Raw genomic sequence first — 23,873 nt, 5'->3', positions numbered from 1 at the left:
GAGCAGACTCCGGTTTAAGGTACCTGCAGCAACAGAATGAACTGAGGGAATCTTTGGATGGGCTTCACCATCAGCCCGTAGAGCGTGACCCGGTCAGGACTTGCCATCTGCCGCTTCTGTCGAGACAAGAACAACCCTCTACCACCTGCACTTCAACCAGGATCTCTCAGAGCAGAAACCCCCTCACCGTTAGTCCTCTCTCCCCTCACCCACCCACCCCATGCCACGGATCTGGGTGGGATTCTTCGCTTTTTACTCCTCCACTCCGGCCCTCCCTCATTCCATTTTCATGCTTCCCTCACTCGCCCACCGCACCCTCTCGTCTGAGGTTAGATCAACGAGAGATGCTACAGAGCCGGAATAACTAACCCATCCTCCCCTGCCATGGCTCTGAGCCCGGCTTCACTCAGGACCCTGGGCTCCTGCAGTGGTTTGCATTGGCAGCAAGACTGCTGCTCTGGCTCGCAACTCGCCGCCTAACTTCACTCAAATGCAGCATTAGCAGATCACAGAATCATAGAATCTCATGGCTGGAAGGGACCTCAGGAGGCCATCTAGGCCAACCCCCTGCACAAAGCAGGACCAATCCCCAACTAAATCATCCCAGCCAGGGCTTTGTCAAGCCTGACCTTAAAAAAATAGATAATGGTCTCCGTGGTACAGGCCTGGCAAGGGAAGGATGCCAGCGTTAAGAGATGGGTAGGGTACCAATAGGGTAGGGTTTGAAGGAACGGTCAGTGACCGTGCACCACGTTGGCATCCGTCCTGAACTTAGAGCTCAGGAGGGTGGCACTCAACTGATGGTGCCCCCAGCTTCATTCTGGGCTGGGAATCCAAGCCCAGTGAGGAAGGATGACATGGGTATTCTGCAAGGGTAAGGTACGGGGCCAGCTGATAGGGGCTACAAGCCAGCATTATTAGAGCAACCATAGCCTCATCAGAGAAGAGCAGCCACCAGTACAAGCAGAATGGATACTGTGCAGGTGAAGACCCCCACATGGTTCTGGAATCCCAACCCTGTGTATAGGGAGGCATCAGACAGTGCAGACGTGACACAGAGTGGGACAATCCTTTACTGCTCTGGGAAGCCACCGGCCAGGTAGAAAGTCCTGGGTACGAGTGACCTTTGCTAAGCGATTCACCGAGTAGTTTGAAACGCATCTTCTCTCCATCCGCATCCTCTGCTTGTTCCTGGGAAACATCAACCCTTATGATACCCCTGTTGCAAGCAGAGCCCCAGGCAGGCCAACTGCCAGATGGTGACAGGCGCATCCTTTCCTGATGCTTCCACTGACCTTGAGGAACTCCAGGAACATGGGCTTGGTGAGACAGGCCTTCTTGATCACAGACATGGCATTGGTGAAGTTATTCACGTAATCGCTGTACACATCCAGCACCATTGACTTGGAAAACTTGGCGCATGCACAAATAACCAGACAGAAGAGAGGGGAGAGTCAGATCCAGCATCTCTTTACTTAGCATCTAAAGCCGAGGAGAAGCCAGCCCCACATGACTTAGCCAGCTCACTGCAGACTGCCAGAGGCTCACAGCTTGGAAACCTGTCTCCTCCCCCTCCCCGCCCTCCTCCTGAGGCATCTGCATTCAGAAAGTCCATCCTGAAACCCAAAGCTTTCATTGAAACCTGCAAGGAGGTTACCACCATCAAACAGAATAAGAGGGGCATTGGGACTGCCGCACACCGCAGATGGGATGGTGATACAGAGGCGTTCCCACTTCCTTGCAATAGACGAATGCATGGGGGCCAGCGGATAACACTCGCGTCTAGGCCAGAAGACTGCAAGTTCAAGTTCTCCGCCAAGATCTGGGCTCGTACCCAACGTCAACACTTAAAAAGTCTGCAGGGTTCTGAGCGAGGGCCGGGGATTGCGCCGGAGACGCCAGAATTCATACGACCAGATAAACTGAACTTAACACATCTCTGGCAGCTGCTCCAAGGAGCCAGAGCCATGGGAACCGGACGCCTTCACCCACATTCCAGCTCCCCCCCTAAACAAGGTGAGCCCCCCATGCTGTGTGGGCTATTGTGGAGGACAGAAGGACCACTGCATTGGCCGTGGTGCAGCAGCCATCTAACTCGCTACCCTGCAGTAACCGGGGCACACAATGCAGTTCTATACACGGTACATTGGCCCAGGTGGGCCTAGTATAGCGAAGCTAGGAACCTGCCTGAAGACGCCAAGCATTTCCGATGGGCAGGGTGGGCTGGCCCCATTTGATCAAGCTAACCAGCAAAATCAAACTGTGCTCTCCCAGGCTTCCCCCTCCTTGGTCAGCTTATGGCAGCTGCTCTTAAAACCTTCCACTGGCCTTCACGCTGCCATGGTCTCATCTACACTGTGCCGATTGCAATAACCCAGAACACACCAGGTTCCCAGAGCTGGAAGCAGTGGGTGTGGCAGCTCTATAGAGGGGAGTGGGGGCCCGGGATGGAATCGGGGATGCTGGGAAGGTCCAGATAGAAGGGTGTTGACAGAGGACGAGCATGCATTTTATATCCTACGTCACTGCCTGGAGGAGGCTTTGGCATCCTGGGGGTGGGAAGAGGAGGGAGGGAACCACACCACCTCTTAACCTCGCTCCAGAAGGGCGTCTCTTACTGAGGCCACGAAGAGGTCCCCGATTTTCTCCGTAGTGTCCCACTCAGCCACGCGGGAGAACAAGGCGATCTGGAACATGGAATGGCAGTGCAAGATCTCCTTGAGACGGAAGAAAACCACCTGGCACTTCCTGGCGCTGAGGGCCTTGGGCTCCATCTCCATCAGGGGGTGTCTGTAATCCTGTAAGCCACAGGAGGGGGTTTTAACAGACTTTCCCACCCTCCTCGTGCCCTCGCCACCCCAGATCGGTCACTCAGGGCCCATCAGTGGAGCCAAAATGAGTTGGGTGTCCCCCTGTGAACTTCCCAGCCTTAACTGTCACATCTCAGCTCCCCAGCTGCAAAACGGGATTTTGCTGCTCCCTCTCACACTCTTTGATGGCTTGTCTATTAGCCCCTAAGCCCTTCCGAGCAGGACTATCTCTCACCCCAAGTATGTCCGGCACCTCGCACCAGGGGACCCTGCTCCCAGCAGCGCTACCAGAGTCACTGAACTGGTTTGATGATTTTTAAAACACTCTCTCCTCCCCCTGCTCACTCCGGCAGTTTTCCCACATTGTTCCCCAGTTCCCATGGCCCCTGCAGTTCACAGCCCACCCTGTGCTTTGCAAATGTTAACGAGTTCGTGCCTCTTGGCCAAAGCCCTCCATGCTCCACGACTGCCTTGACCTAAACTCAGCAGCGCTTTGTGGGAACTTTGGATCAGTTTTTTAAACGAAAAGCACCACAGAGTTCCCTGGGCGCGGGGGAGGGTGTGAATCAAACTGTCCAAGGCACATTCCCTGCATTGTCTAATCTGTTGTGTGATTAATTTCAGGGTGCCCCTGAACTGTCAGTGAGCTGCGGAGATTGTGCGTTGAAGTCATGTCAGCCGTGGGGCTCCGAGGTGGGAGGGGAGAGCCTGGAGCCTAGTTTAGGACTGCAGGATTAGCACATTTGCTGGATGCTTCCGCTAAATGATCAGCAGTGAAACAGTTTAACAAAGCCATTTAAATTGCTGTCATTAGGTTTCAGAGTCAACAACCCACCTGGGGGCAGTTCACACCCCTCAGCACTATTGTTTAAGGCTGTCTGAAGACTCAGGCCGACGTCCCTGCATCTGGTACACTCAGGGTACACTCTTTACAGGCTCTCTTTGCAACCAGAATTGGTGGGAACTTAGTTCTCTTTAACAAAAGCTTCAGTTCTACAGCCCAACACAGCAGCAAGTCCCACAGCACTGTAGAGTCAAGGCTCCGCTCCCCCTGGCAGGTAGTCAAGTCCAGAGACTGCCATTGCTATTCCACCATCTTACCTAGAAACCAGTCTCACTGAGGTCCCCCCCAACCATGTCCTTCCCTATTCGATTTCTAAATGGGATGGGGGTTCGTTCCCGTCTATCCCATCCTCCCCGCCCCTCCCAGTCACGGAAGTCTGTAGTCTGTCTGCGCTAGGGTGGGTGACTCAGGTGGTCTTAAGATTGGCATCACCTGGAGAATCCGCTTCAACGAGTCCACGTAGCTCCGCTCACTCTGCACGATGGAGCCCAGGATGTGACGCCGCACCACCTGCAACACCCACACCAGGGTTACGGTCAGAAACGGGTGCAGAGCCCCCTCCATCAGCACGTGGGCACGCGCACACACACACACTTAGCACCACATCACATCTTCCTTGTGCCCCCCCCCCCTTCCAGATATTGGTGGGAGGAAAGAGAAAACGTGACAAGGTGTCGGGCCGTAGATCCACTCACAGAAGCAGAGCTATTTTGCTCACTCACAATGCTGCCGGGTGCTAGGACCCACCAGAGCGATGTGGAGCTATTTTGCTGACTCTTCCTTTGTGGGCAGATTGGACAGGGGTGGGGAGGTAATTTAGTTACTTAACATACAGCTACAAAAAACACACCGGTCCCAACTAGGGAGGAGGGGGAATGAGGCCAGCTGAACTCCAGCCTACTGGAAAGTTTGAAGAAGCCGGGTAAAGGCTCCATACACACTGGTGTGTCTACAGCCGTTGACCCTCTTGGGCCTCTCGCCAAATGAAAACTTGTTCCTCCAGCTCCTAAGCACAGCAGAGCCCAGTATCCCGCCCCGGGGGCTTAGGGCACTTAATGCTCTAAGATTTAGTGATGTTCTGGTGCTTCCAACCTCCAGGCACCCTCCAGAGTGCCCCATGCAGGCCGTGAGAATTTCACATGAACCAAGATTTTAGACTCTTTCCTGGGACTTCCCACAATCTCCAGTGTGCCACAAATCATGGCGTCAGGTAGCCAAGTACAGAGGTTGGGCCAGCAGCCAGGTTCTGCTGTGCTGGAGAGGACCAAGCGGAGATAAACAGCCCTCCTCTCCTCCCCAGAAGATCCCGCCAACCCTTGGAGAGAGCTACAACAGATAACAGGAAGCAACGGAAGGAGCAATGCTGGCTGGGGCTCTTGCCAGAAGATCAGGTAATTTCAGATAAGCCTCACACACAGTGGGATGCTTCACAAGTTAAGCCACTGGGTGGTTCAACCCCACTTGTGACCACAGATTTGTGGCCAGCCGGGGAACCTCGCACATGGCAAGCCTCTGGGGATTGTTTAAACCCTACAGAACTAGACAGATATTTGTTAATGTCAAGGAGCATCAGCTTTTGCTGAAACCTGGTAGGGAAGCCATCTCCGGGTTCCGAACAGTATATCTAATAGAGCGAGCTGAAATTTTCCCAATGTTTTGTCCGAAAGTGACCTTTTTCAGGCAATCTAATTTTTCCCATAAAAATGGGACAGTCGAAATCTTTTGTTTTCAGGAAAAAGATGCTCGTTGGCCAAGAATTACCCCCCCCCTCGATATTTAACCATTTAAATGACATTTTTGATAAAGGCTTCAATCAAAGATTCGAAAAAAGAAAAACGGCATAAAACAGGCCCCATTCGGACCCTCTGAAATAAAAGCAACTTTGCAAAGAGGCTTCCACGGGCAGACCATCGCTGGATCTAGGGGACAGCTCTCCAGGTAACCACCATCCTAGAGGAGCAGTCAGCCAGGGGAGGTCAAGTCCCACATACTCAGCGCCTTCACCCTACCACAGACCTGCTGAGGGCTTAATCCATCCGGCATGGGGCCGAGCTCTGGAGATGGGTGTTTCATGTCCGGGACTGTGACCTCCAGGAACCCCATGTCTTCCTCCTCAGAGTCACCTGGAAGGCAAAACACACAAGCAGTGAACACCTGAGCGGCGGGCCCAGCAGAGCGTAGCCCCAGCAGAGGGACCAAGGGCTAGTACTTTGCATGGGCCAGTGTGCGCCTTAAAGCGTGAGCCTACAGCGGGGGAAGAGCATCCCGCCCCTGCATTCTGGAGGGCTGCAGGCGCCTGCCATTCAGATCACAAGCGCTTTGGGGCGGGCACCACAGCGTCTCCCAGGCTGCAGACGGGCGCTCAGAGCATCCAGAGCCTTTGTCCAGCCTACGCTCATCCCACCACACACACCCTTGCCATGTAGGGGGCTGGTAACCTGGTGCTTCATGCATTGGCTTTTTCTCTCTCCTGGCATCGAGAGCGAACCTAGAAACTTGAATACGCCGGTCTCGTCCTATGTCTTAGACATTCCCCTGGGTGGAGATGCACCCCGCACAGCTCCCACCCACCGGTCAGCAGAACTGATAGCTCGAGCATGGCCCTGGGACTGAAGAGTAAACTGTCTGCCCAGGTGGCTGGGGCTCAGTTCATTGTCACCGTTGGTTCAAGGAGCTGAGGGTTCCTCTCTGTGCAGCCGTATGTTGCACAATTGCTTAGTCCAAGCCGGGACTTACAGGAGACCCTGAACGCTGACACCAGACACCATTGGGCTGCATTAATCAGCCCAAGGAATTTGGGAGGTAGGGACTGGAGACCTCAGCCTGGAACGAATTCCCTTTGGGTTTGTTATAGCTAAGCCCTGGCTCTATCCCCAGCGAGCCGAGTGCCCCGTCTGCCCCTGAACGTCATGACCAGCCAAGCACCCATTCTGCTGAGCTAACGCCGTTAGCAAGGAAATCAAATTCACTTCAGGGTTTAAACCTATTTAATACTGCAAAGCTCCAACCAGCCTCCCATCTCAGGACCCTGCTAAGGGGCTGAACAGAATGATCCCAGCAGCAGACCACTGGGGTTTTTTTCCATTGTTCCTCATGGCTTCTTCAGAAATCAAACCCAAGCAAAGGGTGTAAGGGGGGGAACAACAAACCCCATGCAGAGAGAAGCAGGAAGGAGTGAGCAAGTTTGGGGAGCAGAGCTGGCAGGAACCGAACCTACCTGAGAAGAGGAAGCCCAGAGAGACAACCCTCCCCTTACCTGAGGCAGAGACCGAAGAGGAGGAGGAGGAGGAAATATAATTGTTTTCAATGGAGCACCGTTTCCTCCACATTCTGCCCGTTGCATTCTCCTGCAAGCACTGCCTGTCAGCTTCCTCTTCCCCACCACCCATTCTGGGTTTATGGATATAAATAGCCCCAGGAGGAAGGGCAACTGCCGGGGACACTCTGGGCTTGTGCGGCTGGAGACGGGGAGGGGAGGTGCCTAGTAACGAGGGGGATCAGAGGGCTGCAGGAATACAGCAGCTGCTTGGCTCACAACTCCCGGGTGACCTTTTTCCTTCCCTAATTTTGGAAGGGCAGCTCAGCTCGCTGTCGCTCTGCTCCGGCCCCGGCCGCCCAGAGTCACAATCACCGCTAGGGATGGGCAGGGGGACCGATCCGGATCTTCACGCCACTCAAGTTCGAATCAAGCCCATCTCTGCTCAGATGCTGCTCTCAGGAAGCACCTCATCCTCTGGGTCAGGCAGCTGGGCTCTGAAGCAGAGTCCCAGCCCCTTGCTTCAGAGGCAGTATCAGCCTGCGGAGACCTGCATGGGAGGAGGGGTGGAGAAAGGGCATAGGACGGTGGTAGACAGCCAGGTTCTTCCTGAACTAGATTGGTGTCCTAGGGCGTCTCTTCCTTTGGACAGGAGGCAGCTATTCACTTGGGTCCCGACCCATCGGGTAACAACCCTACGTGCTGCTCAGACTCCTTTTCCTTTACTCCCCCCAGCCTCTCCCTGCTCTTTAAATCACCCTCTCCAAGACCCTTAAGGACGTGTGACGTGCTCTAGTTACAGCATGGCTTGTGCTTGGACACAGTAACACTCTCCTTGCAGCTACAGAGGGCCCAGCTAATAACCGGACCCCTCTGCACTGTTTATAGCACCCTCTGGCTGTGGATCTCAAAGCAATTAAACGCTCAACACCTGTGTATTCGGCATTATTCCCACTTTACAGATGGGGAAACTGAGGCAGCAAGCTGGGACGTGACTTGCCTCAAGGTCACACAGCGAGTCTGGGACGAGAACTCAGGACTTCCTGACTCCCAGCCTCTGCTCTAACCATTATACAATCCACTCCCTTTGGGAGATGGAAAAGCAAATGGACCCCGGGGATCAAACCCCAAATATCGCTGGTGGCCATACCCTGGGTGGATCACGCTGTTCTGACAGACCCGACGTCTCTGCCTCTTTCTCATGCTTCAGCAGCTCTCATAAAGCTCGTTATGCCAGGCTCATCTCATTGGACTGAACTGAGTCCAGAGCGCAGAGACTGGACTTCTCCCTCGCTCTGGAAGTTCCACTGGGATCTCTGAAACCCACAGGGGATATCGCACCTTTTCCATCTCCACAGCCCTGCTCCTGTGTTCCCCATTCCCTATATAAGGTGAGAAGCATTAGCAGAGTCTGTTTGGCTGGACTAAATTCCTTAACAACATAAGAACAGCCATTCTGGTTCAGACCAAAGGTCCATCTAGCCCAGTATCCTGTCTTCCGACAGTGGCCAATGCCAGATGCTTCAGAGGGAACGAACAGAACAGGGAATCATCAATTGACCCATCCCCTGTCGCCCATTCCCAGTTTATGGCAAACAGAGGCTAGGGATACCATCCCTGCCCATCCTGGCTAATAGCCATTAATGGACCTATCCTCCATGAATTTATCTAGTTCTTTTTTTAACCCTGTTATAATCTTGGTCTTTACAACATCCTCTGGCAAAGAGTTCCACAGGTTGACTGTGTGTTGTATGAAGACATATTTCCTTTTGTTTGTTTTAAACCTGCTGCCTCTTAATTTCATTTGGTGACCTCTAGTTCTTGTGTTAAGAGAAGGGGTAAATACTACTTCCTTATTTACTTTCTCCACACCAGTCACGATTTTATAGACCTCTATCTTATCCCCCCTTAGCCATCTCTCTTCCAAGCTGAAAAGGCCCAGTCTTATTCATCTTTCCTCATATAGAAGCTGTTCCATACCCCCAATCATTTTTGTTGCTCTTTTCTGTACCTTTTCGAATTCCAATATCTCTTTTTGGAGATGGGACGACCACGTCTGCATGCAGTATTCAAGAATTGGGTGTACCATGGCGGCAAAATGATATTTTCTGTCTTATTCTCTCTCCCTTTCTTAATGATTCCCAACGTTCTGTTGGCTTTTTCGCCTGCCCCTCCACATTGAGTGGATGTTTTCAGAGAACTATCCACAATGACTCCTTGCTTACCCTTCATCAGCAATCCATGCACTTCCCTTCTCTGGAACTGTTGCTGCCTTGTATTTTGTCCATGCTGTCCTAGGGGCCTAGATTTTTAAAGTTATTTAGGCACCTAACTCCCATTGAAATCAACAGGACTTGGGTGGCAAAGTCCCATTAAAAATCTGGGCCTCAGCTCTCTGGAGCAGAGAGCACATCTGATCAGTGTTTGTACAGCTCCTGTGTAAATGCACACTGAATGGACCCCAGTGGCCTGCTGACCCAGCATGGGACATCTTAAAGGAAAGTCAAATATGAAGCCACACCCAGCTGAAGCAGAGGGCTTAGCTAGCTTCTTGCCATTTGTACCCCAGGACTCCTCTTCATAGCCCCTGGCTGAGATTTACAAAGCCAGGGACTTCCAAACTGTAAGAAAAATAGGACAATGGAATAGATGCCTAAGGAGGATGCCTTTACTGGAGGTTTTCGAAAGGAGGCTGGAGAGCCACCTGCCTTGTATGGTTTAGACACAAATCCTGCATCCGGGCAAGGGGGCGAGTAGATGACCCATGTGGTTCCTTCTAACCCTCTGATTCCATGACTTCAGGAATCCATCTTGGTATGTATTTCCATAGGAGTTGCATGGCCTGTGCCCTCTGTTGGTTTTGAAAGTCTCAATTCCTATGGGCAATGGTGACAGCTCACCGATCGATCAGTTTGCTTTGGAAGACTAGAATGCTCATGAAGTTCAACTTCTTTCCCATTCCCCATGATCACAGCCCAGGAAGGCCAATTGGGACCAACCTGCCACGGGTTGGACCAAAGTATTAAAGGGGATTAGAAAACGGGGCTTCTTCCATCACTAACCCGTGGAACATTTCAACAGAAACTGAAAGTTTATGTCACACAATTGGACAAAAACTAGACATTCTCCATGAAAATTTGTTTAGTCAAACACCCTATTTTCCACAGGGAAAACACCTTGATGGAAACTTTTTGACCAGCCCTACTAAATATTCCTGACTTAAGGCAGTGCTAGTTACTCTATCTGTGCCCTCAAGGGGCACCCCACAATGTCAGAACCTCCCCAGTTCAGCATTTTCCTCCCATTACTGGAGATAAGGTCCTGCCACCGAAACTCTAGCTGGTTCCCTCTCTCCTCCTTCACATGCTGCCAAAAAGCTAACGGAAGGGACATGGTTTGGCACAGTCGTTTCCATGGAAATGAAGCAGCAATACCCAGGATTACAACAGACATGGCTGATAACAGGGGGAAGATCCAGATTTAGTCACGAGGGGCCAAATCCTCTGCAGGCAGCAATGCCAACCCAGCCAAGTACATTACGCTACTTACTCCAGCAAAAGTTTTTGCCCCAACACATTCTTCTGGCTTAGTAACAGCAGCAGAAGCAATGCACGAAATAAAACAGGAATGTGATTTTTATCTTTTAAAAAAAAAAAGAAAAAAAGGAGAGACTAACCAAAACGAGTTTTAGGCCAAAAGCATCTGGCTCTGTTTTCCCAAAACGTGCCGAGTGCCCACCGCTCCTACTGAAGATAAACACTTTAGACATTCAGACTATTAGGGGACAGCTTTTCAAAAGACCTCGGGGACAGATTTTTCAAATGCTCCCCACTCAGAACTGGGGCCAGATGACCAGCTCCCGTCAAGAGACAAAGATTTTCAGAAGAGCACAGCCCTCAAGCGGAGTTCGTTTGAAAACCTGGCCACTACTTTTCAGCACCTAATTGGGAGCAGGGTTCTTTGGAAAACCTGGCCCTTAATGAAGGGTGCTTTCAACGAATGGCCTTATGCTTGCATTTCCAGCTTGAGAGTCATGAAGGCTTTGATAGGTTTAGAAAAACTCAATAGGAAAGGGAGTTTTTAAAGGATATATAAAGGTTTGACGTGTAAACTTCCCCCCACCCCTTTGAACTGTTGGAATCCCTAATACAACTGCCTTGCACTCGGCAAGGGGTAAAGACTTCACATCATCTTCAAACGTTAGACACTTAAGAGCCTAAGTCACTTAGGTGCTCTGAACAATTCTATGCTAGAGCACAAGAAAGAGCGAGAGAGTTTAGTTTGCAGTGCAAAAAGGAGGCAAAAAGCACAAGCTAGAGGCAGAAAAAAAATCAAATAGCCATCACCCAATCATTAGTAGTAAATGCAAGGATTTCTGTTTTTTTCAGTTTGTGATTTTTCTTTCCATACAATCAGTTATTTTGCACCTGACACCGACCGCCTCAGGGCCAGTTACCTGGGGCTTCTTTCCGGTGCAAGAAGGTCACTTTCCGCATGACAGCTATCTTTGTCTTCTCCAAGCCGTCCTTTGTGCCACTCCTGGCGGCTTTCATCAGCTGCGTCATCTGAGGAGAAGAGACACAAAGAAGTGACCATCTCTGTCAATCCTCCAGCCCCAGCTGCTCCATCCCAGAGCAAGCAGCAGCCCACGCTCCCTGCCCCTTTGCTAGGAACGGTTCTACCTCCAAGACACAAGAGCAGCACCTCCTCCCCATGCCAACCGCTAACACGCTTCATGGGGGGGGGGGGGGGCATGGAGGGAGAGAAAAGGCGTTCATTCAAAACCAACACTCAGGTATTAAACAGGAGCTACCGAAAACGACCACCCTCTTGGCCCTAAAGAAATGGCTTTGAAAGAATCTGAATAATTTCTTCCAATAGCAACTTTAAAAAAAATAATAAGCCACACTTTATATTAAAGATCCCTTTGTAAAGGGTTAAATTATTCAGAGATGTTATTTGCATGTTCCAGGCATGAGTCATACATGCTACAGCTGGCTTGGAGCACAGCGCTAGATAGTCTAGATAGTTTATAAGCAGTCTCTCAACCTAAGGTCTCTCTAGCAATCTGGAACAACTGACAGGCATTTCCTGAAGCATCTCTTAACCCTTCGGAGATGAAACGTGAGTATAAAGTGCGATCTATATACCTAGAGAGAGTCCCGGCAGCGATACCATTATAGGAGCCCGAGCAGTTTCTTGCGGCAAGTTCTGATCTTTTCCATCTCCGAAAAAGAGGAAATGCCACTTTTTTGGTTTAAACTTGTGAATTTAGTAATGGGGAGGGGATGGTCAGACGTGCACGGCATTGGCCAACTCTGCTCCTGTCAAAGCAAAGGGCAGAACTCCGGCTGGCTTCAACGGGAGCGAGGTTAGGCCGATCAAACCCTTTGCGGCTGCTGATGGACAGCCCCGGGGCCTGAAGTCCTGTTTACACACAGGGCAGGGCAGCAGCAATGCAAGGCTCCCCCCCCCATATCCTGCCAATGTGCTCAATGAAGGCACTAGCTCCAGGGTGGAGAGAGGAGCCAGTCTCCAGGGTCCTGTCTGTCCTTGGCCTCTCTGCTGAGCCTACCAGCCAAACAGTCCGCTATTGGACTGGACTGAGCTCCAAGAACCAACTCCACATGCACCACCGAACCACCAGCAGATGTCCCTGCCCGCCTGGCCAGATGCAGATGGGATCAAACACTCCCTTTCCCAATCTGCCGATCAGGCACGCTAGCCTGCCCACCTCCTCTCCCGCCATTTCCAATCTGACTAGACAACAGCAGCGCTCCGGTGTCTTTACCGCCTCCCCTCTGGGACCAGCCTCGGCCCAGCTCCGGCCACAGGAACGTGTCGCCAGCCAGCTGCATGCGAGCAATCCTACTGACTTGACGGCTTCCCTTTAACGCCTCTCCCTTCAGGAGCTCCCCCGCCCTTTGGCATCCGACCCTCACTTGGATCTGTCCAACGCATTAAAAGGGCCAGCATCCCACCCGTAGGGAAGGTGGGAAGAGCAGGTTCATGGTGAAGCAACACGTTCTCACAGGGGGCTGCTCACAGGGGACCTGGCAACCATCTCCAGGGCATCATGTGCCAGCTGAGGATAGCTGGAGCATAGCGTACCCCAGCTAGGCCTACTCCCCACCCCTGCACAAGGGGCTGTAGGGAAGGCAGCCTGCTGGGAACTTCTCCAACAAGGGGCACATCGCCATTCAAGTGGGACAGCAAATCTGCCCTGTAGTGACCCATCAGATTGGGACCAGGCTTGAGTGTTAGATATCCCGTGAACATTAAAAGCAGGAAGGGATGCTCAGGGTGGGCAGATGGAAGGGGAAAAGACTGTGCTGATCTGCTAAAGACCCTGCTCAGTTTCAAACCAGAAGCACCATTAACAATTTTATGGGACATGTTTTTACCACATCTGGCAGTCTCCCCCAACACCTTCTGCCCTGGTAGTTGTGAACCATAGCTATTTGCACATGCGGGAGCTTTGCAGTTGTACCTGAAAATCCAACAGCTGCACGTGCAAAGTGCCTATTTGCAAACTGCTGGGGCTAGAGATCAGGGAGGGAGAGAGGGCAGACCCGCACTCGCTGCTGAGAGCAGGACATCTTTATCTAGCCCCAATGGTTCAGGAGATAGATACTTGTAGCCCTCACCACTGGTGGGTACGGAATAGAGCTGGTCAGGAAAATCTTGACAGACCCATTTTCCGTCAGAGAATGCGGTTTCATCAAAGTTAAAACCCTTCCCGAAACGTGTCAATTTCACCAACAATTCATTTTGGACAAAACCCTCAAAAAAGTTCTAAGCATTTAAAAAAAAAAGCTTCTTTTCAGAACAAAATGGTTTGATTTTTCATTTCGAATTTTTGTTTTGACTTTTATTTTAAATGCTGTATTTTATATTATACTATCACATAAAAAAGTTAATCAAAACAAAATTAATTGACCGACAATATAAAATCGGAATTTTCTACCACTGACCTCTTTCAGGTGAACCTTTGTAACGCAAGCATAGGAAAAAAAATCACTCCGTTGACTAGAAATGCTTGAGGGAGGAGGAATGAAGATGCCTGGTCACACATGAAATGGTTGCATATTTCTGCAGTTAAGTATATATTAGCTAACATAGCTTACGTTCACATTGACCTATTTAGTCCCTGACCTGATACCCTGAATGAACTCCATGACCTGCATGACCTCAGGGTTTTGGTTTGGTTTTGATTTTTTCCAGGTTATAAAAAATAATGAACGTTGAATTTTGTTATTTACATGCTACTTCCCTGTTGGGCCTGTATTTACATAAGTTTGGTTTCGTTCTGTGTTTATATTTTATATAAAAACAAAAATAAAGTTAAAAAGGAAGGTGTAATAGATGATTATAAGCACCCTATTGACTAATTGGGCTCTATAACAATCAATCAACGATTAAACTGCTTATAAAGGAAACTTTAATACAAAGTGTGATCAATATTCTGCACGTATAGACAACGGCTTCCATATAAAAGTCACCTGCATTTCCCACAGAGGTATCCAAGATACATGGTTTACTTCTTAAAGGCATAGGAAGTACTGCTCTCGGATCACTGCGTGGGAACTGCTGGTGCCTTCTTAAATGGGATCCACTCTCCAGAGCACCCAGTGTCTGCAAGTGTTTTACAAAGGCCAACTCACTCATGTGCAGTTCTGCCCTGAAAAGTGACTGTGCAAAATTGGCACCTCCTTACTCAGCAGATCTCCTCCCGGCGCCTATCAGGCTCATCTGCCCACTTCAGCCACTTGGTGGCAGAGTTAACGCCAGCTATCTGCCTCCTCCCTTGAGCAAGGAGCCGCACTGTGAAACAACACTGACCTGCGCAGCGGGATCGTATTAGTAGCTAACGGCCCCAGCGCACCGGAGTTAAGAGGTCTTGGGGCAGGGTGAGGACTCCCAGTAACTGCAGGGAAGACAAGCCCTTAAATAAAGCTCCGCTGCTTTCTAGTCCCCGCAGTCATGCAGGAGCCAGTGCAGCTAGCAGAGGGGGGTGCGGGATCCCAGGCCACCTGGGATTGTCAATTAACTTCCAAGCAGTGACCCCTGGGGCTGCACAGGGGTCACCAAGGGCAAAATTGGATCCGCGGAACCTTTTACTGGTCACGATGCACCAGGAAAGAGCCCAGTGCTCAGATCCGAGAGGGAGCTGGCAGATAAAACCCGCCTCCCGCATCGTTTTACTTGGAAGCCAAGCTCCTTTGAAAGAAAACAAACATGGAAATGCCATTTTGAGAGTCACTTTTCAGAGCCACAACCATGCGGTACGGAACCCCGGGGAGGCAGGGAAGCATCCTACCCGTTTTCCCAGAAACTGAGCACGAAGGTGACAGGGCTTGGCCACAGACAGTGGGTGTAGCTACACTTCGAGCTCGAGGGGACAGATCCGTGCCAGCTCTGGTGGAGCTAGCGTCCTAAAGACAGAGGTGCAGCTGCCCCAGGGTGAGGCGCTAGCTTCCCTGAGTACCTGCCTAGAGTCTCGGACGGGATCGTACTCTGGGCGACCAGCCACTCCCGCCCCTTGCATTGCCACGGCTACACTTCTACGTTCAGTCCGCTAGCTGGAGCGGACCTAGTGCAGGTAGGTCTCCTCGAGCTGGGGTTTGCACGTACCCAGGGAGTCACAGGAACAGAACCGACTCCCAGTTCTCGCCACTGCTCCACACGCCTCTGCCCCTTTAAGAGCATCTCACCCCGGCACGCATGCAGACTTGAGTTCAGTGGGCCCGGTGTAAAATGGAAGCAATTGTGCGAAGCAGAGAGAGAGCAGACGGGAGACTGCGGTGCAGAGAGAGCATGCAACCCAGGAGGCGGAAAAAAGTCTGAAGGAGGGACAGTACCTTACAATCGTATTTCTGCTTCAGCTCCTGCATGTCTCTCCCCCCAACTCTTAAAGCCAGAATGTCCCTCTTTGTCCTGGCGTATCTCTCCTTTAGCCTATTCAGGTCTGGAGAAAGCTGCGCCTCAAGCAATCAGGTAGGAGGAGAAGCAACAGGAGGCGGGAAGAGAGGCAGAGAAGAGAGATTCAGGTAAGCAGCCAAACACAGGAGGAGAAAAAACAAGAGGACCAGTGATCCGTCTAGATTAGCCAGTCTGAATGCAGGTGGGGCGTGCCTGTCCCCTCCATCCGAAGGAGGAGAGCGCCTGCCATGACCCCCACCAGGGGGTGGAGAGCTCTAGGCTGTGGGTAGCTCTTGTCCTGCTCCCTGGAGGGGAGCAAGGGGGAATCTAATGGCTTCTAGCCCCCATCTCAGGATAGCAAGAAGTCTTGTGCTGAAGGGTGGCCCAGGCTCTCCCCACCCCAAGGCCATGTCTGCAATGGTGACCATTACCTACTGGAGCTCCTCTGAGGCAGGGGGAGCAGGGCTGCGAAGGAGGGATGCTCCCCTGCCCAAGGCACCAGGAAGGAGGACATTCCAGATTGTGGGTCCTGGGCCACCCCTTTAGAGATCCAGCTAGGCAACAACCGCTACGTTCAGTAATTTACTGGGCTCTCCACAGTCCCAATCCCATGTCAAGGCCCCCGATGCATGAGTACACCCCCCAACTCTGAGCCCAAGGGGAACTCGCTACGGGGGTAGAAGGGGAGAGGAGGCAAGGGACGGCCCCACTGCTGCATGAAGACAAGTGCTCCGTAGCTCTGACCAGCAAGTCGCCCCGCCCAGCGTGCATGTCCCACCCAGACCACACAGCAAAGCGGGACAGAGGCAAGCGCACGCAGGAGCCTGGCTGCGGGGCGGGACGGGTGGGCAGAAGGAAGGGGTAGCACAGGCTCATGCAGTATGCAGGGTGCCAAGCGAGATCTCGGCCACCAGGAGGCATTGCCGGGTGCCCACCATCCCGGTCAACCCCTCTCCCCTCCCCAGTCTGCGTCCCGCCCCTCATTGCAGTGCCCAGGCAGAGGTGCACTGTGGAACAGTCCGAGTGCTGGAGCGTCTTGTCCCAGCTGACTGGGAGTTCAAAGCACCAACATACAACAGGAACAGGCGTAACGGCTTTATTGTGCATGTCTGCACCACATGGGGGTCTGTCCAGCACTGGCTTCACCCCATAGTCCTGCTCCAGTACACACTGGGCTCAGTGTAAAACCCAGGAGGGATTCTCTGGGGCAATGGCTCCTCTCTGATTGCTCCACAGTCCTGGTTTGGACTCAAGAGAGGATCTCCCCAGGACATCACAGAGGAAAAACCTCGATGGACAACACACCTTTAGGCAGGGCTTAATTTGTGCTGGGGCTTGGCAGTCCATAGCCCCGGCACCTCTGGGCTTGGCATGTCAGTTACGAAACTAAAAAAAATTGCTTGAACCCCCGCACCCAATTGCTTGAGCCCCAACACCTCTTCCACAAATTAAGTACCAGTAATAGGTCTATGCGCCCTTTCAAGAAGGTGCCAGCCCATGGTAGGATTTCAAGACTAACCACTTCGAGAGACAGTCTGTCAGTTCTAAATGATGGAGGGACGACCCACCACGGAAGAGAAGGGACACTCCGGGTTCAGACACCCCAAAAGGAGAACAGAAGCTTTAAACCCCCCCACCCCCGAAATGAGCAGTTGAACGAACTGATTTATAGTACAATAATACAGTAAGCAATGTGTATCGAGAAAGGTCTTTTATGGAAGCTTATAATGTTCTGAACTTGGTCATCACGAGATAAGAAGACAGAGCACCGATCTGTCTCTAAACACACACCAGGATTTTATCTACCGTAGATACGTTTCTCGGTAACTATGGCATCTCTGAATCGGTGGTTTTTCTATGCAATAAACCTTTTGTTTATTTTCACCCCACGCTGGTCTCTGGTGGATGCAGGGGCCAAAGTCAGCTTGTGTCTGAGGGGCCTGTTTCACACCTTTGAGGGTGACGCACCAGAGGGGAAAGTCAGCATCTGGTGGTTAAGACCTCGGGGAGGACAGATTTGGGGAGACTCGGGACGGGAAGGGCTGCTGGTGTCACCCTGCAAAGGCTGGTGGATGCTACTGGCATCAGGGCTCTGAACCAAAGCTGCATGCAGGGGGTGACTGAACCCCTTACTGGCCTGCGTGGACCCCAAAGTGTCCCATCAGGGGTTCTTGCTGCCCCCACATTGATGAGCATCCAAGCACACCAGAACAGCCCTGCAGTCAGCTGCACATCGTTTGCATCATGAACCATTAGCTAGTTGCAGGGGTTCCACTTCGAAGAGGATGAGATCTAGCGTGCATGGCCGGGGGGGGGAAGAGGGACATTTCAACATACCCCGATAGCCTGGAACAAAGCCTCAGCTCCTAGGAAACGGCAGCTCTTCGAGACATCTCTAAGCCAAGTGCAGAATCCTGGTTCAAACAAGGCCACAAATGGCCTCCCCAGTACCAAGCAATATCTGAGACCAGCAGCTAATTTATTATCCCAGTTAATTTCTCTAGGCATGATGTTAAATAATTTTTTTTTAAATAAAAAAATCCATCCACCATCTATCTGCTTGAACACCTGGTTATTATATGGGGCTTTTCCTCTGTAGATCTCAAAGCACTTTACAACGGAAGTCAGTGCCATTAGCCCCATTTTAGAGATGCGGAAACTGAGGCACAGAAGGGCAGGGACTAGTCCATTGTCTCCCCTGGCAGAGCCAGGAATAGAACCCAGATCTCCTGACTCCCAGTAAAGTGCTCTGCCCACTAGGCAACAGTCTCTGCAGGTCCACCTAAGTCCCCGTCCCCTCTCCCAGGCAGTGGGGATTTATTCAAGCTGAAAGGATTCATATCCAGGCCATCTGAGTGCACCCCATATCTCAGCTGAGTCAAATTTGAAACAGTTACACCACTCGCATCCTCCCAGTCTGCTGCTTACCCTCAAGCTATTGATACACCAGTCCCTTAACCGTGGATGGACTACGAACATTTACAGCTGGGCATTAGCCCGACAAACCATTTAGCGTTTGCCATCCAGTGCCCCCAACCAGTACAGCCCTGGATCATTGATGAAAGAAGCAGGTCAGAGGTTTTATTTCAAACTAGTGCACCACCACCCCACACCAGCCATCGAGGCAGGACCAGTTGTATCAGTTGTCAGGTCACATTGTGTGCCGATTACCTTTGGCTGGAAGGACCCCTTGAGTTTGGCAGGTTCCACCTCAGGCTTGGCCTCTTCGCCAGAATCCTCACTGTAGCTCTCAAACTCACTGGAGCTCCAGCCTAGATCTTCGGCTTCCCGATGTGCCCCATCCTCGTAAATCAGGTTTCTGTCTGCCCCTGTCGGGGCAGGGAAAAGAACAGAACACCATTGGCAAAGGCCTACGGTGTTGCCTCTTGGGAAAAGGCATTTGCTTCAACCCATGACCTGCCCAATTAATTCAGCATTACCCACAGTGTGCCTCTCGGCCTCCCACACCACCCGTTCCCAGGATTGACCCAGGCCCAGATATCTCGCTGCATTTGCTTGCCTTGGAAGGCATTGCTCCAGACTTAGGCAAGTCTCCTGGATCTATGGCTACAAGTGACAGTCAGTCATACTAGGGTGAAAACAAGGAGGAGCGCTGCCTAAGGAAATTTGTGGGACCCCCCTCGCTTAGATCTCTTCAAACCAGGCAGGACAGTGGATGAGAAAAGGAGCCATCTTGCAAGCAGCAAGGGGGCTGGGGCAGGGTGGAGAGGGACAAGGTGGCTCAGTGATCTTTTCCCCCTCTCCAACCTCTGTGTTTCCAGGTGTTGTATTCAGGAAAGGTGACCAGTGGGTCAGGCCAGTTCTCCACTTAACATTCATGCTCCGAGCACCGTGCCCAAAGGACAAGACTAAGCTCTTGGCCAGCAGGGACTAGCAGTTCTGCCCAAGCAGCCAGCTCTCCCTCTGAGAACGGAGATGGTTGCATAGACAGACCAGCCACAAGTCACCGGAAGTTGAGAAAAGAGGGTGGAGCAGAGGGGCTTGGGCCCATGGAAAGCAAGGTGCGAAGTCCGGAGAGTGCCAGGGGAACATGACGACCCATGAGGAGCAGCCTCGGACGCTGCAAAGATTGACAGCGGATTCCCCACCGGGTCGGCAACTGTGCAATCAGGAGGCACAGCACAGACCAGTATCAGTAGGCAGGCGGGCAGGTGGGGCGGTGCTGCCCAGCAGAGGGCGCACCTGTGCCACAGTTGGAAGGCTTCATTCTCTTCCTGGAATTGGACAGACAGGTGGCTAATGCTGATGCATCCTAAGCTGGAGTCTGAAGACCCCAGGCAGAGAGGTCCCCCCCGCGGCAGGCACAGGGGAGAGGCAGCATTTCTCAAGGAAGATCAGGAAAGGCGGGAGAGGGGTACGTTATTATCGCTCATTTCTGGCACAATAGGGTGGGAGGGGTAGCTCAGTGGTTTGAGCTTTGGCCTGCTAAACCCAGGGTTGTGAGTTCAATCCTTGAGAGGGCCATTTAGGGATCTGGGGCAAAAATTGGGGATTGGTCCTGCTTTGAGCAGGGGGTTGGACTAGATGACCTCCTGAGGTCCCTTCCAACCCTGAGATTCTATGATTCTAAGGACCCAGTGGAGATGGGGAACCCACCGTTCTCTACAAACGGCCCCTTCCCCGAAGAGATGAGGCTCTGACTAGAGCAGGGCAAGGAAGGAGCGTTAACCCCATTTTACAGACAGGGAGTGGAGGGCCTGAGAGATTAAGTGATTTGCCCAAGGTCACAGAGGAATCAGTGTCACCGCTGGGAGATTCCCACACCCTGGGGAACGCTGTCGGCAAAAACAGTTCCACTAACCACAGCACCATTCTTCCCCCCTTCCTATTTACTATTTGTGTTTAAACCTTGTCTATTTTCCTCCTCCTCCTTTAGCCTGTCAATGTACTTTTCCATTTCCATTTGTCAAACCTCCATCAATTTCCTATTTCAGCTGATCTAGTTTCCACTCTTCAGCCCAAGGGAGAGATTTGGTAACACGGAAGAGGATTTGGGGCTGGATCTTGCACATTTCTGTCACGTCTGAAATAAAAACCCAGCCCATGAGACACTGCAGGGACTGTGCCGTGCAGCCCCTTTCAACTGACTGTAGAACACAGTGGTGCCAGAATTATTATTTATATCGTATTTGCATTGCAGTAGCTACCCCGAAGCCCCATCACGACCGTAGCATGCATGGTGAGGTACAAACACAGAACCAAAAGGCAGCCCCTGCCCCAACCAGCTGCTGCGTCAGCCACCCCAGAGTCAGGCAATAGCAAGGTGAGCCCAATTCAGAGTTTTTAAAAAAAAAAATCCATTCCCAGGTGTATTCTCTCCTTGGCAAACAAGTCGCCCGTATCCCCAAGCTTTCCTTATGGCCCACGCTGCCATGCCCAGCTTTCCTTATGGCCCACGCTGCCTCTGTTCAGTTTCTTGTGCATTGTGGAACCACAGGAATCTCACCTTTAGTTGCACAAGAACCAGAGTAGCCAAGCGAAGAAATGTGCCTGCTTTCACCGGACCCAGGTCTGCTTATTCCTTTACTGTAGATGCAGGTCTCTGGTGAAGGACAGACATATATTTGCATCATCTCTGAGCCTGCTACGGCAGAAGATGGCCAGGCCCCTTGGTCTTCCATCCCAGCTGATTCCACCGAGCCTCAAATTCCAGGAACTTTCAGAACCTTTGCCCCGAGTTACCATGGCACCGCTGGGCCCATTCCTCCTCCAAGCTTGCCCCAGCACATGTGGCCATATTTAAACCCAGATCCGCTCTTCTCAGTTGAGGCACAACACAAAGACGTGCAGCTTTCATTCAGCAGGCTGAAGGAACAGGCCTTAGAGGCCAGCCACACCATTCTCAGCTCCCTGAGCTTGGCTGACCTCCTGCCTCCAATGAACTCAACAGCAACACTTCCCATTGACTCCAGTCGGGCCAGGATTTTATCTCTTGTTTGCATTTCCTTGTCTCTGGTGAGCCCTTCCCACCTGTTGGAACAGCGAGAAAGATCCCCACAGTCCCTCCATCATCCCTGGACTCCAAGGCCAGATGAGACCATCCTGATCATCTAGTCTGACCGCCTGTATAACACAGGTCAGAGACCTCCCCCAACACCATTCCTAGGGCAGATCTTTTAGAGAAACATCCAATCTTGAGTTAAAAATTGTTAGCAATAGAGAACCCATGACCCTGGGTACATTGTTCCAATGGTTAATTACTCACACCATTAAAAATTTACACCTTATTCCCAATCTGAATTTGTCTAGCTTCAGCTTCCAGCCATTGGATCATGTTGGACCTTTCTCTGCTAGATTGAAGAGCCCATTATGAAATATTTGTAGGTGCTTACAGATTGTGACCAAGTCACCCCTTAACCGTCTCTTCGTTGAGCTAAATAGATTGAGCTCCTTGAGTCTCTCACGATGAGGCAGGTTTTCTAATCCTTGAATCATTCTCATGGCTCTTCTCTGACCCCTCTCCAATTTATCAACATCCATCTTGAATCGTGGACACCAGAACTGGACATGGTATTCCAGCAGCGGTCGCACCGGTGCCAAATCCAGGGAGAAAATAGCCTTCTCTTGTTGCATTACAGGATTGTATTTGCCGTTTTGGCCACAGCATCGCCCTGGGAGCTCATGTTCAGCTGATTACCCACCACACCCCCCCAAAACCTCTTCCAGAGTCCCCACATCCCAGGCTAGAGTCCCCCACTCTGTAAGTATGGCCATATTTACACGTCTACTTGCAGAAGCAGGTGACAGAATTGGCAACCCATCAGCCTTGCTCCTCTGGCCCAGAGATGGAGACCAAGGCTGACATCAAGGCGACCGCTAACGTTTGCAATGTACAGCACTATCCATAGGCTAAAATTTTGATGGTCTCTTGCTCTTCTGTCCAGTGGTAAAGCTCAGTTCCACACAGCTGGATTTTTTCCACTGTCAGAACATCCACTCCTAAAGCCAGGGAGGGACCTGTGTTCCATATCCAGGCTCGCAGGAGGAGGAGGAGATGCATTGGAAGGAATGCAGGCAGACAGACATTTTAAACTGACAGCTAACACAGGATTCCAGTCATCAGGCTATTATTAAACAGAAAGATAAACAACTCCCTAGAAGAGGATTTGGTTTTGGCTAACCAGTGCAACTGGCCATGGAGGAGCAAAAAAACCCACAATCACTGCAGCAGTCATGAGACGATTGCAAAATTAACCTGCATTTCCACCTCCTGAGCTTTCCATCAAGGGGCAAAGGAAGTGTGGATGGAGATGAAGGAGTGTTCGTCATCATCATCACGTGTAGTACAGTACCAGATAGGGTACGCCTACATGACAGGCAGCCGCACGTCTCAGAGCCCCAGGCAATGGACTCAGGCTCACGGGGCTCTGGTCCTAAAAATGGCGTGTAGACATTCAGCCTGGGGCTGAGGCCTGGGCTCTGAAGCCTTGGGAAGGGGTGTGGGTTTCATAGCGTGAACTGTCCACACAGCCATTTTTAGCACCATTAGCGCAAGCCTGAGTCTGGGGACTCGGGCTCTGAGATTCCCAGCTGTGGGCTGTTGCTTGCCACACAGACATACCTTTAGGTACAGACCGTCCTTGGCCCCCGAGCTTACAATCCAAATACATAACAGAGACAAAAGGGAGAGGGGTAAATGAATTCTTTCCCCCTTACCCTTTTCACAGACGGGACACTGAGACAGGGTAAGGGCTAGGATGCTCATAAGAACTACGGGGCATAAGTCCCTATTTTAAGCACCTAAACTCACTCAGCCCCTAACCTGTCAAGGTAAAAGTTCCCTCAGCCCCCGTGTCTCTCTCTGTCCGGATGCCTATCCCCCACCTATGACCCAGCGCGACCCCCAACCCAGGGAAGACAGGCGTGCAGGGCTCTGTCTAGTAGGCACCCCCTGAACCTGCTTATCAGATTGGGCCCTTTCAAAACCTGGCAGGAGGAAGAGGAGCTTCTTAGGGTCATTGTGAGAGGGAGAAAATCTCTGTCATCCAGTGGTTCGGGCATCCAGATGGGAGACCCCCGG

The 23,873-nt window shown here is 51.6% G+C and overlaps 1 protein-coding gene across 10 annotated transcripts in view; it reads right to left on the bottom strand.

The window, feature by feature from the left end:
- Window positions 1–23,873, bottom strand: part of ARHGEF10L (Rho guanine nucleotide exchange factor 10 like) — a 156,019-nt gene that overhangs the window by 73,456 nt on the left and 58,690 nt on the right. For 6 of the 10 annotated variants that reach the window (XM_048824695.2, XM_048824693.2, XM_048824694.2 and 3 more), the window contains exons 7-14: window positions 19,004–19,161; window positions 15,772–15,888; window positions 11,367–11,475; window positions 5,671–5,777; window positions 4,087–4,164; window positions 2,619–2,798; window positions 1,296–1,412; window positions 24–116 (exon numbers count right to left, since the gene is read on the bottom strand). In XM_048824695.2, coding sequence (XP_048680652.2) covers window positions 24–116; window positions 1,296–1,412; window positions 2,619–2,798; window positions 4,087–4,164; window positions 5,671–5,777; window positions 11,367–11,475; window positions 15,772–15,888; window positions 19,004–19,161 — 959 coding nt within the window. Of the gene's footprint in view, window positions 1–23; window positions 117–1,295; window positions 1,413–2,618; window positions 2,799–4,086; window positions 4,165–5,670; window positions 5,778–6,910; window positions 7,766–11,366; window positions 11,476–15,771; window positions 15,889–19,003; window positions 19,162–23,873 lie in introns of those variants that run through there. The other 4 variants (XM_048824700.2, XM_048824701.2, XM_075121172.1 and 1 more) reach the window with 3 other exon arrangements.

Source organism: Caretta caretta, chromosome 18, assembly GCF_965140235.1.
Source record: "Caretta caretta isolate rCarCar2 chromosome 18, rCarCar1.hap1, whole genome shotgun sequence".
Lineage (NCBI taxonomy): Eukaryota > Metazoa > Chordata > Testudines > Cheloniidae > Caretta > Caretta caretta.
This window is presented reverse-complemented; position numbering and strand designations above follow the sequence as displayed.